Source organism: Asparagus officinalis, chromosome 7 (genome assembly GCF_001876935.1).
Source record: "Asparagus officinalis chromosome 7, Aspof.V1, whole genome shotgun sequence".
Taxonomy (NCBI): Eukaryota; Viridiplantae; Streptophyta; class Magnoliopsida; order Asparagales; family Asparagaceae; genus Asparagus; species Asparagus officinalis.
In genome coordinates this window covers 150,954,557-150,969,782 of record NC_033800.1, presented here as the reverse complement: position 1 = coordinate 150,969,782, position 15,226 = coordinate 150,954,557, and the positions used below count along the sequence as shown (strand labels likewise).

Genomic DNA, 15,226 nt, shown 5'->3' with positions numbered 1-15,226 from the left:
CTATATATATATAATAATAGATGATGAGAGGAGGGAGAGAGAGAGAAGAAAGAGGAGAAAAGAACGAGAGCAAAACTTGTTCAATTAACTAATAGCCCAAAAGTGTCCAACCAAACTTTTTTAGCCATTCATTATTGCCTAGCGATCCCTTGCATAATATATATACTATATATCATATATATATATATAGATATATATATATATATATGATATATATATATAGAGAGAAGAGAGATAGAGCAAAACTTGTGCTAGCTAACTTAGTGAATAGCAAAAAAGTATCCACAAACTTCTTAACCACTCAATTGCCTACCGGATCCTGCAATGATATCCTCTTTTGTGCGCATATATATATATATATATATATATACATGAAATATTATTTTGAATACTAATTATATCCTATACTAATCCTACGTGAACTACCTATAGCTCAACAGTTTAAAAAAATAAGATTAAGAAATCATAAATAGCTAACATATTATAATACGCGAATTATTATTAAAAACCCAAATTTTTTTAAAAATTGCACAAAATACCCTCAAAAGTTCAAAATTACATGAAACATCTTGACTTTTCAAAACCTAAAAAAATAAAAATGAAATCTAGAAATTAACAAGACCCTAAAGACTTTAAAATTTTTAATTAACACCCTTAACATTTTAAAAATTATAGAAACAACCTCAAATGCTTAAATTACAAAAAACATCCTGAAATTTTGGAATTTTAAAAACTTACTAACAACATAGATGAATTTAAAGAATTACCATCAATCACTTAGAAATTAAAATTTATAAAAAAATCTCAAAGGTATAAAATTGCAAAAACTCCCTTAAAAGTTAAAAATCACAAAAAAGCTCTGTAATTTTAGAACTTATAATCAGTACACATCAAATCTAGAAATTACTCAAGAAAATAAAACCAAAATTCAGAAACATTCATGAATCATTTTAATTGACATTAGCAAAAGACATCTATCACAAAAGCACCAACTAAGTTCCCTTTAAAGAACATATTGAGCAACTCTGTCCCAATCAAAGAAGTATTCTCCATGGAAGATACAAAAAAATAGTAAGTATTTGTAAATTTTTATATTTTATTCTTCAAATATTAAAAGAACCATAAAATTAATATAAAATTACATACAAATAATCTTGTAATAGACTAAGTGAAGTCATTGATCAACTATGTTATGAAATATAACAAGCCATATAAGGGGAGGAAAAACACTGTAATAGATAAAATGTATACACATGACACTTATTTACAATAGTGTAAGTAAAAAAAAAAATTAAAATTGATCTTTTTCTTTTTTCTATATAGTGGCATGACTCCGCATGTAACTTTATTTAGGGATATGACAATCAACGAAGGATCATGAATTGAAGACATTCAAAGATAAGCATGTAAGAGTACTGTTAGATTTCAAGATCTTTAAATATGAAGGTGACATATGTCATTACTAAAATTCTTATTAAAGACCACTAAATATAAAATTACTGTATATCTGTCTCAAAATTGTAGAGAAAATATAAATGCCATCGTAATTTGTGTTAACAATATATATCAACCTAAAGATATAACTTACTGAAGAAATATGAGAATAGTAAGTAAACCAAACAAATATCTATATAACACAATAAAGAAAAATATTATGTTTTAAAGCTAATATGCTAGGCTCATTTGGAATAAGCTGCCAAGATAAAAATATCTCCAATAAGACTATTTACAAATACAACACAAATTAAGATTACTGATATATACAATCATCACAACATTGCAAAGAGGTATGATCCTATAAAACCTACTCTAAAATTCACACAATTAAACTTAAAAATAGCTTACCAATATATAGACACATTATTGCACCTATAATGTAAAGATAACTACCATTTATAATAGAGTTGAGCCATGGTTTTACACTTGCAAAGGCTGCAATAAGAATGTAGATAAAGATGTTAATAAGAGTGCCTAATGATAAATACCACAGAATAGCCAATGATGTAGTATCAAGATTAAGTAATATCCTTTTTTCATGAAATAAACATATCAAAATTAAATATTAACATTTTAATCTAAGGCAAATTGATAATAAAAAAGACAATTATTTAGTTCAGATCCTCATGGAAAATGACACGGACAAAACATGAGCAATATTATTTGATGTATCAGAAACTCTTATAGGATGCACAATAGAAGAATTCATTATAGAAAAAAATGGTAATTCCTAACATTGTTTAAATCATAACTTAGAAACACAAAAAATTCATATATATGAAATTAACATTTGTTCTCGTTGAAACAAAAAATAATCAAAATTTGTATTTCCAAAAGTTTGTGTTAAACATCAGAAATGCATTCAACTTCTTTGTGACGTAAGATAAGAAGACTAAAGATGAACGAGCTCAGGAAAATATAACAACACTAGAAATCCAGCTCCAGCCTGATGTCACAATTGATGTAGACGATGAATAGACTATTCTAAAATTGCCTAGGAAAAAAGATAAAGGTGGAGAAAAATTGATCTCGACTCAATAAAAAAGAAACAGAAGGAATAAAATACATTATTTTTTCTGAATAGTTTATAGAATACTTTAATTATTTTAGTGAAATAAAGAATCTTTAGAAGAGATTTTTCATGAACTTTTTTTAGTACATTTATATATTTATGTAGATACTTTTATTATATAAAAGGGTACTAGAATTAGCATTAATCTTTAATTTATGATTTTTAATGAAGTCTATCAATGATTAGGAATAAATTTCATACTCTTTAGTTTCGTTCTAGATCATTTTAATCAATCATCTTGGCTTATTGGCTTTAATTATTTATCTTCCTTTTATAATGTTATTTTTTAAGTGTTTTTCACTTCAACTCTATACTTTTAGGTCAAGCTCGGTTTCATGTTGGTCCTAATAAAATAAAACTTCAAATTGGCTTTGGAGTACATTTGTTTTCTTTTCAATTATCAACATGAAATTTTAAATTCACTGTAACACATTCAAACAAACATCAAGAAAATTAATCTCAACACTAAAATTTGGAGTTATAAGAGAGCAAAAACTATTAAAATGAAACCGATGAATAAATTTTAGTAAGGAAATAAATCAAAACTACTTAATTATGGTATTTAACCACGTGTATTATACGTGCATACTCATATTGTCTAGGGATCCTTGCATGATATGAAAAGGTTTTTTATATTAATAAATGCGTGGCTAGGAAGTTTGGTGGACATCAACTTAAGTTGATAAGAGTCTTACTATATATATATATATATATAGACACAAATGCGATGTATATATGTGCACACTTGCATCCGCACACACACCCATGCATGCGCGCGCGCACACGCACATGCACACATATTACAGACATATATTTATGCATATATGTATATTTGTTTTTTTTGTGTGTACAGACGGATGCACCCAGTCACCCATCCCCTCACAGATACGTACATATATATGTACAGATATATGCATATATACACATATTTATGTATACACACATATGGGTGGGGGTGAGACTGTGCGCGTGTGTGCGTGGCGGGAGGGGGAGATTCGTGCTAGCATGTGATACATCAAGGTACACATCTAAAAGATAGCCTTGATGTGTACATGCATCTCAAAATAAAATCAATTAATAATAAATTGTTGGACAAGAGCTCTTACCCACTTAAGTTTATTCTACCTCTATATAAAGGGTTTGATGTTTATAAAGTGGCTGCTCATTTAGCAAAATGAGCTACCAAGAGATGGAAGTGGTAAGACCAACATCTTTTGATGCGACTAGAAGGGTGAGGCTCACCACATAGCTATTTCTCGGTGGTTCATTTAGCAAATTGAGCCACTACCTCATACCATTTCTTCCCTCACACATGCACACATATATCACATACACACAGAGACACACACATACACGTACATACATGTATGTTTTTATATATGGCAATGGTTACATATAAACCTTGATATTTAGAAGAATGTTGGTTTACATGTTTGGTTATCCCAAATAGGCATACTTCCCCCCAATATCTCAACCAGAAGGACTTCCTCTAAAGGTTCAAGACGCTAATAGCAAAGAGTGGGTGTTTCAGTTTCGTTTCTGGCCAAACAATAATAGTAGGATGTATGTTTTGGAGGGGGTTACTCCTTGCATTCAATCAATGCAACTACAAGCTGGTGACACAGGTAAATTCATGGAGGACTTGCTGAAATATCTCTCTGAGCAAATAAATAAGCAAATAAGAATTATGTGAAACAAAAAGGGAAAAGAAACAAACTGCTGCTTCGAATTGTATTTATCTTTGCCCTTACTTCATATTCATGTTCTAGTGTCATGAACTTTGATATATCTTTGACTTTTATCAAAGGTCCCAGCAACTACACCAAAAATTTGAACTCCAAAGTTACGGTGAGGGTTGAAATTTTATACTCTAACATGCCCTCTCAGGTTGACCACCCTTTCATGGATCAAAACTAATCTACTTTAAATTTGTGGTTAGGAAGATTTGAACATGGATTACTCTTGTACCATGTCAAAGGTCCTGACCACTACACTAAAACTTTGAAGTTGGTGAGGGTTATAGTTCTATACTCTTAACAATTCTAACATACCATGGCGTGATTTTCGTTTTCTGTTGAGTATCCAGTGACACGGGCGGATCTAGTTTGAAGGAAGTGGTGTCACGTGACACCAACTTCCTTCAAGGTATTAGTGACCCTGAGTGATGCATAGAAAATGATGATTGTGCTGCTCGGTGGCAGTGGGGGTTGAAGAAAGGAAAGGAGGAGAGAGTTGGAAAAGTTCATGGAGAAGATGAGAGGCGGATGTTTGTTCGCTTGGCTCTTTGTGAGAAAGAAGATGCAGGAAGAAAAATGGGTTTTCTAAAACGAAGGGGAGGAGAGTGAGAGAGTTAGGTTTATTATTGTCCTTTTGCTCAAAAGTTTGGGCAACAGATCAGGTCACATGAGTTGTTTTCCAAAGGGCTTACATTTTTGTGATTATTCTATTGGGTTTAGATTGAGAACACATAAATGAAAGGCTAGGATTTTATCCAAGATAATAGGCTGTTTGGATCTTTAATAAATAAACAAAGAAATAGTGACACAGATAATGGATGGATCAGATGAACTTCAACTTAATTTCCAACTAATTGCTTTAAACATATCTTTATAAAGTTTAAATTCACAGCCAACTTTTCAGGTTATTTTGTCTAAGTTTTGTGCTTATTTGAATGGAATTTTTGCTTGCATTAATTTCTGTTGCTTTAAACATAATGGCACTTTGACATAGTTAATGCTGCATTCCTTTGGGCTAAGATGGCTGATCCTGCCACGTATAAAAAGAAATAAGTTTACATACCTTATCTTATCCTCTTTAGCCCTTTTTCTCGTGTTGTGACCTTATTATCTGATAATAATGTCAAAACAAATTGCAATCATACTTGATGTTTTTAGTTTTGGATAAAGCAATGCAGAAGTTCTAACTGGAAAAATACCGAACGAAATTCTGCAGTAACATTTAGTCGAGTAGATCCAGAGGGGAAGTTGGTCATGGGATTCAGGAAAGCTTCAAATATCTCTGAACAGGTATGTAATCATAGAGCATCATAGTTTCTACATGTTACTGTCAAAATGATTGAAACTGCAAATTTTAAGTAGTCTGTCTCATTTGATATAGAACATTTCTGATAAATTTAGTTATCAGTGTTATCAAGGTGTGAGGAACAATGCAGGGCGCAAAGTTCTTTTGCGCGACATACTTGGTTTGCAATGCGATAAGTGCGCCTGAGGGAAGTGAGGTGCAAACCGCACGCATAACTTTTCAATATAGATAAAGAAGCATGAAGGAACATGTGTATGAATTCACAAAAAAAAATTTGTAAAGATAAATTTATTCCAAAACACCTTGGCACTTTTTTCTGCTAAACCCTAAAGACTGAGTCCCCATCCCGCCTTGCTATCCTTTTTGCTCTTCACAGAATTTCAATCAATATGATCCTAATAATATTTTAATATTCCAAATTGCATGCGCACATATACTATGATGAACTGGTCCATGTAAAATCACGAGAATCTTGGATATAGGTACATGCTACTTAGTATGTATATCAATAATACAATTACATGGGTTCACATGCAAAAGTTGGTCGTAATACCAATTACTGCATCTGATTAAAATTGGTATCTTCTTTGTATGAATGTGTATATAATCTGCAAGCCACCATTTTTATCAGTATGCCTCTTCTACGATGTGGGTAAATAAATTTCAAATATTTACCTTTATTTTATATATTAAGACCTGTTTTTTCCCCTAACCTTTAATGTCATTGACAGGATTCACAAACATTTAAGACTGGAAATGGTTTCTCAACACCTCCAGAGAGCAGCATAAATGCAACTGAGTTTGGTTCCAATGGTCCTCTTCGACCTCAAAAGTGTAGTGCAGAATCAAGGAAGCTGTACAATACAGCAGATGAGGCCATCTTGTCTAAATTTGATAAAACTGGATTTATACAGAAAGATGTGGCTGCTACTAAGTCTTCTCAAGGCCTTAGTAGGACAGGTAGCACTCCTGGATCAAGAAATAAACGCTTAAGAATTGAGAATGAGGACTCACTTGAGTTAAAACTAACATGGGAAGAAGCTCAGGAGCTGCTTCGACCGCCTCCTGATGATCCTAGTGTCTTTGTCATTGAAGGCCATGAAATTGAGGAGTATGAGGTACATCATTTAAGATTTGTTCATTCATCTTCATTATAGAGTTACATGAGTTGCTCCTGTTTTTCTTACTGTTATATTGTAAAACTTCGTTATTGTTATTTTCCATTTGAATGGCTGACAAATGAGCTTATATTTTGGAAACTGTGATTTAAACATGCGTTTCTTCTTCTTCCACCCATCCTATTGTTATATTGTCTTTTGACGCGATGGCCTTGGTTATTTTATACCAATTTGACCATTCATCTCCCTTGTTTATTTTAATTTACTCAGCTTATATATATATGTTCAGTAATGCAGATTCGGTTGCTTTTACAGGAATCTCCAATACTTGGAAAGCCTACCATTTTCACCACAACTCAAGCTGGGTAATTTCTATCTTTTCTGAACTTCTCAGCATGTGATAAACATAACTTGATGAAGTTACATGCGATTAATTGATTGTTAAGTTGCACTGTGATTCATATATTTTAAGGGGCGACTAAGGATTTTCTTTTTTAATTAATATCTTATGTTTCATGGCCACGCTAATCTTGTTTTGTGTATTATGTCCGGAAAAGCAATCTCACAGCACATTGCATGTTTATGTTAGGGAGCACATCAACACCTCTTGTTTTTCATTTCCAGAGTCACACTATGCATACTGGCTGAACTTCCCTTCCCTAACAATGTAGCCAATAGAGAAGCTCTACTTTTGAGATCAGAAGTAGCTCTATCACAACATAACATCAGATCGATCTGGCAAAGTAGTGATTCCTATTTAGTGTTCAACTAGATCACAAGGGAATGTTTAAAAAAGTGGAAATGCAAAGCGAAGCGCCAGACTTTATGATGAAGCGAGACGTAAGCTTCAAAGTTGAGGCGTAAGCTTCACGAGTTTAAGCATTTTAATTTTAAAATTGTGGAAATTATGAACATATAATATATACTGGTATTATAATTTACAAATATATACATTCATGTTCTGATTAGTAAATAAGAATTAAATATGTGAAGTATAGAAACGAATCATAATAAACTAAGCTACATGCATTATATACAGTGTTGTAAATAACGGCAAAAAGCGGGGCAATCGCGGCGCGAATAGCGGAAGCGGGCCATCAGCGCTACGCTTAAGGCATTAGCGGCGTGCTTAAGCGGTAAAAACTGCTTTGTGTTCGAAAAGCGCGTGTTAGCAGTTAAAAGCGCTTAAAAGCGCTATTACCCGCATCAGGTTTTAATGAGAATCACCCCCCGAACCCGACCCGTACCAACTAATATTAAACCTCTCCCCTTATTTTGTGCCCTAGCCTCCTCTCCCAGTATTCCCCACTCCCGACTGCCTCTTCCAGTCTCCCCCACTCCCCGCCTCTCTCAGCTCCAGCAACGAGTGACGCCAACTTCCAGCGATGCCGTCCAAGCTCCCACTCCCGACGACCGACGACTTCCAGGTTGTGTAACTGGTTTATGGAGGAACAAAGGTCTCATCTCATGCCTGTTGCAGTGCTCAATCTGATAACCCAATGCAATCGGGTATATATAGCTGGTTTTTTTATGGCATATGGATTCTTTGTTCTCTTCGTTTTCTCTTTGGCATTATTTTGGGTTTCTCTGTGCTGGAGCATGTACTGCTGGCCGTGGTTTTTTTATTCTTCCCCAAGAAGTGGTAAATGGCTTTCGGCTTTTTGGAGATTACTGTAGCAGGTTTTCCCTTCACTTACTGGGAATGGCGGTTTTTTCCACAACAAAAACACTGTAGTAGGGGAGGTATATGGACTTGTCTGCAACAGAAATGAATGAAGAAATAATTTATAGAATTTTTAGATTTTTATATGATTTTTCTTATTATGAAATGAATGAAGAAATAATTTATAGAATTTTTAGATTTTTATATGATTTTTCTTATTATTTAGAATATTTAAATATATTTATATTTTATAGAATTTTTAGATTTTTATATGATTTTTCTTATTATTTAGAATATTTAAATATATTTATATTTGACTGTTATTTGATCGTGCGCTATTTGCCACTATTTTGTCGCAATAGCCCGAAATAGCCTCAGCGGTAACTCGTCGCGATGCGACGCAATCCGCTATCAGCAACCTTGATTATATATAATATTCACTCTTACATGGTCATATTGAAAATATATGGGCATTTTAATGTTAGTCAAAAATTCTTTTATACTCTCCCATCTTATCTAAAGCGTGTGCTTCAAAAGAAAAGCGCTTTATGAAGGATGAAGTGCACGCTTCAATTATGATTTGAGCGATGATGTGTATGCTTCAAGGGATAAAGAGCTTCACTCTTGAGTTTCAAAGCGTTTAGACTTCACTTGTGAAGCGAGTTTCGAAGCGAGTTTCAAAAAGCTTTTGCAAACATTGGTAGTAGCAAATTCGAGTCAATGGAATTGTGTACTTTATAAACTATGGTTTTGCTGGCAGAAAAGCAAGGAGAGAAAAGCTGTTGATATCTTTGAGATAGATAGAAAATAGATAGATAGTCATGTTACTTAGACTTCTACCGTGAAGCTGTGTCCGTATTGGCACATTTCATACCCTTACCTTCACTCGACACTTCTTGGACACTCCTTAAATTTTACTGAAACGAATACTCAATTATACCATACATGTTTAATTTAAAACACTCTCCATACACTTCTTGGACATATATCTACACTTCACATCCATTTTGGAATTCGTTAGACGATGATTGAGTTCTTTTTAGCCTTAAAAACTATGATTTTTCATTAGGTCATTTGCGTATCTAGCACAAAACTATGACAAACCATGCACTTTAGCCGTGTTTCGGTACCCTACCTTTTATTAATTCATCATGTTGCGTAACTGTATCCTTGTCTGTGCCCATATCTAGTGGCGAAGCCAAGAATTTTTTATTGGGGAGACTAATGTAAAACTGTTATAGTATATAAATAAAAAAAAACCAAATATGGCAATGTATAATAAAGTTTCATTATATGTAAGTGGTGAAAGAATAACCTGGAATCGAAGTTTTATGAAAAAAATATAATGAATATTTGAATCATTCCAACATATGTCAACCAACCATTATGCTCCAATCTTTTAAAGTTTCTTCTTACCTAAAAATATATAACTCATGTGTCTTTTACAAATATTGAGACAATAATATACATTATATCATATTTAGTTTCATATTTAACCTAAAGCTATAAAATTCTTATGCTAAAATGAAGCAAAATTCATTTCTGCATGGACATAAAGTGAACGGAGATTGCCAACAATTCTCATACCACAAAATTCATAATAAACAACAAAGTAAGTTGTGCTCGACGTTCTTCCGTTGAACTAAACTCTGCTATGATTGAAATCATTGAATTTGTGCTGAAGTTCTTGGCAATTTCTTTTCCTATGTACAAGATCAAAGAATCATCCAAGAATTAATCTTCCATCTTGTCATGAAGCATTGTCTTCACTATCTTCATGATCGAGAATGTTCGTTCCGTAGTTGCCGTTAATACGTGAAAGTAAGCACAAGCTTAACCAATGTATCAATAAGTTGATGAGTTAATAACTTTCTTGTTCTCACCAAGCATTGGCATAATTCTTGAGTATTAGATTACTTTTGTCATTCGGAATGATTACAAACATTATGATGGTAATGTTGAAGTTCTATTATCAAGCGCGCTAGTTTGTCCTCCGTGAAATCCAAAAGTATAATACTTTTCAGCTAATTCACAAATATGATCCATGTTGAATGACAAATATGATCCATTGTTTGAAGGAACATACGTACTTGATAATAATGCTCAATGGTAATATGATCTCCTTTTCTTCAAGCTCGGCCATGCCTTGCAACATATTGAGAACCCATATTTGGAACATCAACATTTTGTTGCTCTCAGATATGTTGAAATTGATGTTGCAAAGCTTGACAAAGAAGGTTGGTGATTTCCAAAAGCTCATTCATAAGATGCAAGAAGAAAGCAAAATCAAATGAGAATAGATGATTCTAAGCACATTCCGTTTCTCCACACTGAGTAATTTTCTTCTTTAGCAAGCTCACATATAAATATAGAAGTTGCGTCGAACATCTTGAGCGAACTAGAAATATAATCTAGACGAGAACCCCCATTGAGTATCTCCAACACGTTTTAAAATAGCATGAATAAGCCTGTTGGGGAAACCCCCGATGCCGAGATCCAATACCAAATAGCCGAGAGAGAAGAGCAAACACACCAAATCAATGCCACAAATAAGATACACTAGTTTTAACGTGGTTCGGCGGATGCCTACGTCCACAGGGTAAGGAAGGGAGGAGTTTTCACTATTAAAAATCAAGGGGATACAATTAGAGTTACAAATCTCACAAAAAACCGTATTCAAATCACAATTGATCTCTCCAAATGCTCCTACACTAGAAGCCCAACAAAACCCCTCTATTTCAGCTCAAAACCCTTGCACACCAAACCCTAGAAACACCCCTTAGGTATTTATAACAATCCAAAATGAAACGGGTCTGGAACTCAGATTCAGCCCAAACTGCTTCGGCGGTCGACGCGTTCGACTGCCACGGTCGACCGCACCAACTCCAAAAAGAAGCCCAAACTCCAGAAGAAAACGACGGTCGACCGCCAAAGATCAAGAGGCACAGTGAGGCCCCGTGCACGAACGTGGTCGACCGCCACGATCTCGCGGTCGACCGCCGACCATCCAAAACGTTCCCCATGCTCCAACTGTTCTGCCAGTCCTATAAATCTTCACCTCGGCGAACATTCTCCCAAAACTGAGCCGACACTGATCATACCAAAATGCCTCACTTGTTGCGTCAAGTACGCCATGACAACGGACTTATGACAACAGACTCCATCCACAAGTCGAGACTCATATGGGAGTGCGAACACTCACCCAAAACAAACAGTGTCTACTCACCAAATCGGTTGCATCATAAAGACTGCCTACGTATCCTCTAGTCCAAGGAATCAAGTCTTCACGTAGTTCACCCAATGGCCTCCAAAGACCCTCAATCCAAAAGAAGAGTTCTCAACTCTTCATCAACATCAACACCCAATCTGCGGCTGATAGCTTCACCAATGACCCCAAACTGACACGATCCAAACACCTCCACCTGAGGTGACCCAATGGCCATATATAGCTTCACCAATGACCCCAAACTGACACGATCCAAACACCTCCACCTGAGGTGACCCAATGGCCATATCAGCTACATCTACCAGCTGCACTCGAATCTACTAATTCATCATCTGCATCCTGAACAATTTGATCTCTAAACTGTGCCACATCAGCTGGAACCCCAAATAATACAGAATGACCTGGAGTATGTGAAGTAATCTCCACCCAATGTGGAGTAGCATCACCCTCCATCCGTTGTGATATCCCACTGATTTGATCTACACTCTACCTGCCGAGAGTCCAATATGACATACCTGCTCCGAACAAACTCAGAAGCTCTCAACTGATAGCCAAAAGAGCCTCTGAATCCCAATCGTGCAATCAGATCCAATCTCACATCTACGATGTGATCAAGTGCTGGGTAGCCAAACATTCAACGCAATCCAAAGTTTAAAACAACTCCATCAGATCTAACAACTCTCAATGCAGCAGTCGGTAACTTCATAAGATGACCCAAACATGTCGGAGCCCGAATACCAAATCCACTGTTCGACAACCCACGCAGATCCTTCTTCAGAAAGGAACAGTTCACCGAATCCGCCATCTCATCTCGTCGTCCCAATGTCTCCTCTTCTACGAAGTGTCTCCAACTGCCATGAGCTCGGCATGAATGCAAGAAAGAATCCCTACTAGAACTAGTACGATGGTAACCTTTGTCAATACATCTCCTCCAACTATTACGGACTACTAGGGCTTCATACCAACGGGACTTGGTTACAACCCATAAATGCCTAGTACAATCCTCAACATAGGAAACAAAATACCGATTACCTCCCAATGATGCCTCCTTGGAAGGCCTGCCAATGCCTGACTGAACACCTCTTATAAGACCCCTCGATCGATGGATAGAAGTGTCAAACTTCACCACGGTCTTCTCGCTCATCCCAACATGCTCAAAGGACTTCAATCTACAGGTCAGCACTCCTCAACAATCTATGCACGACATAACCAATCATATATCCCAACAACAAACAATGTCACAGTCTAGCCAAAGAAGTCGTCAGCTCTCTATCACCCACCGTGCTCCCAAGCAAATAATACAAGTTACTCTTTCTGACGCCCTTCATCACAATCATGGACCTCAATATGACCTTCAAGCGTGCATCCACCAAGATCACCCTATAGCTTGCTGCCTCCAATGCCCCAAGTGAAATGATGTTCTTCAATTGAGGAACGAACCTCACTTTAACCAACTCCCGAATCATCCCGTCACTCATCTGAATCCGAACGGTACCGATACCATCAATAGCGTATTTGTGATCATTACCCATGAGCACATCTCCTCTTTCCAACTACTGAAAGCTGGAGAACCAATCCCTCCTAGGACATATGTGGTAAGTAGCACGCAAATCCAACATCCACTCGGTAGAATCGGCAACACCAACTGACGAAAGAGCTGGGCACGAACAGCCCGAAGAATCCGAATCTGAAATGTCGTTACTATCCTTTGCAACATTCAACTCTGAAGCTTGAACAACTTTCCCCTTATTCTTCTCGCTTGCAATTTTGGACATTCTGTTTTCTAATATCCATCCTCTCTACAAAAGGCACATTGATTCCTACCAACTGCAGGATGCCCCCTCTAGATTACGATCTCCTACCACAGTTTGGACTCTTAGCTCTTACGATCAATGCCCCCGCTACCGGCTCAATAGAAGTCTTCTTGTCATTCTTACGAAGTTGATAATTCACAAGTGTCGCGGTGACCTCACTATACGAAAGAGATGCCTTCCCGTTAATAAGAGTGAGGACGAATGTCTCATATTCCTCGTCTGGTAAGGAACTCAATAGCAACAACACATTGTCCTCCAGTGATTTTAAAGGCGCAACGAGGCGCGCGCCTCGGGCGCGAGGCGCTTCGGCGCAGTGGAATAGCGCGCGACTGGCGACGGCGATCAGCGACGACGAGCGGCGACGGCGATCAGGTACGTTCTCCTCAGCGATGTTTTTTCTGCTTTTTTTTCTTTTCGTTTTTGCCTTTTCTTTTTTTCTTTTCTTTTCTCCTTAGCGAGCTCTGTGTTCTCGTTCTTTTTCTTTTCTTTTTTCTTTTCTTTTCGTTTTTGCGTTCTCTTTCTTTGCTCCTCAGCGATGTTTTTTCGTTAGTTTTCTTTTCATTTTTTGTTCTCTGCTTTTTTTTCTTTTCTTTTTTGTGTTTTCTTTTTTTCTTTTCTTTTCTCCTCAGCGAGTTCTGCGTTCTCGTTCTTTTTCTTTTCTTTTCTTTTTTTCCTTTCTTTTCTTTTCGTTTTTGCGTTCTCTTTCTTTGCTCCTCAGCGATGTTTTTTCGTTAGTTTTCTTTTCATTTTTTGTTCTCTGCTTTTTTTTCTTTTCTTTTTTGTGTTTTCTTTTTTTCTTTTCTTTTCTCCTCAGCGAGTTCTGCGTTCTCGTTCTTTTTCTTTTCTTTTCTTTTTTTCTTTTCTTTTCTTCTTTTCTCCTCAGCGAGTTCTGCGTTCTCGTTCTTTTTCTTTTCTTTTCTTTTTTTCTTTTCTTTTCTTTTCGTTTTTGCGTTCTCTTTCTTTGCTCCTCAGCGATGTTTTTTTCGTTTGTTTTCTTTTCTTTTTTTTCTTTTTTTGTTCTCTTAATTAAGGACAACGAACATGTGTTTTCTTTTTTCTTTTCTGATGTTCTAAAATCTGAGTTTTTAGTAAGCTGACTGTTAAGTGTAAACTATTAATTAAGTTCATATTTAATGTTAACTAACTCATTAATTCCTAGCTGTTAGATCTTAATTTAAATTTTTTTTTATTATCGCTCTTGACTGATAACTGTTTTTTTCTTTGGCTTAATATCAAAATGTAGAGTCATGATATTATGAACTAATTGCTTGCTTCTTATTAATACATATCAGTCATAATTGTTAAAAATTTTCAAGCTTATTAATGTAGTACTTGTGCTACTATTTGATTTCCTGTGTAAGACTGCAAGTATTGATTCTTGCTATTTGAGCTAGGTGTAGTGCTACTAGTTAGAAGTTGAAACTTAAAACTTGATTTGCCATTTGTAACCTGTGAAGAGGAAAATAAAACTTAGTAATATAGTTGTTAGTGATGCAATATACTAGTATGTAAGTTTGAATAATTTGCATAATTGAATGAAAATTAACGTATAAGTTTTGTGCGCCTCGCTTCACTCGGGCGCGCGCATCGCATTGCGCTTTGCGCATGTGCGCATAAACTGACTTTGCGCGCCGCATTGCGCCTCGCGCATTGAAAACACTGTTGTCCTCATCTTCAGCCATAACATCTACATTCGCCAAATCCGCAAGTAGTTTTGTGTAGTGGTTCATGTGATCACTAATGGATGTCTCCTTCAATTGAAAGCGATAAAGCCTCCTCTTTAAATGCAATCGA

General features: G+C 35.8%; 1 protein-coding gene across 1 annotated transcript in view; it reads left to right on the top strand.

The window, feature by feature from the left end:
- The window catches only part of LOC109848428 (B3 domain-containing protein Os07g0563300-like), a 34,308-nt gene continuing 22,369 nt past the window's right edge, over window positions 3,288-15,226 (top strand). The window contains 4 exon segments of the mRNA XM_020417907.1: window positions 3,288-4,194; window positions 5,522-5,595; window positions 6,343-6,729; window positions 7,045-7,094. Coding sequence (XP_020273496.1) covers window positions 4,131-4,194; window positions 5,522-5,595; window positions 6,343-6,729; window positions 7,045-7,094 — 575 coding nt within the window. The 5' untranslated portion in view covers window positions 3,288-4,130.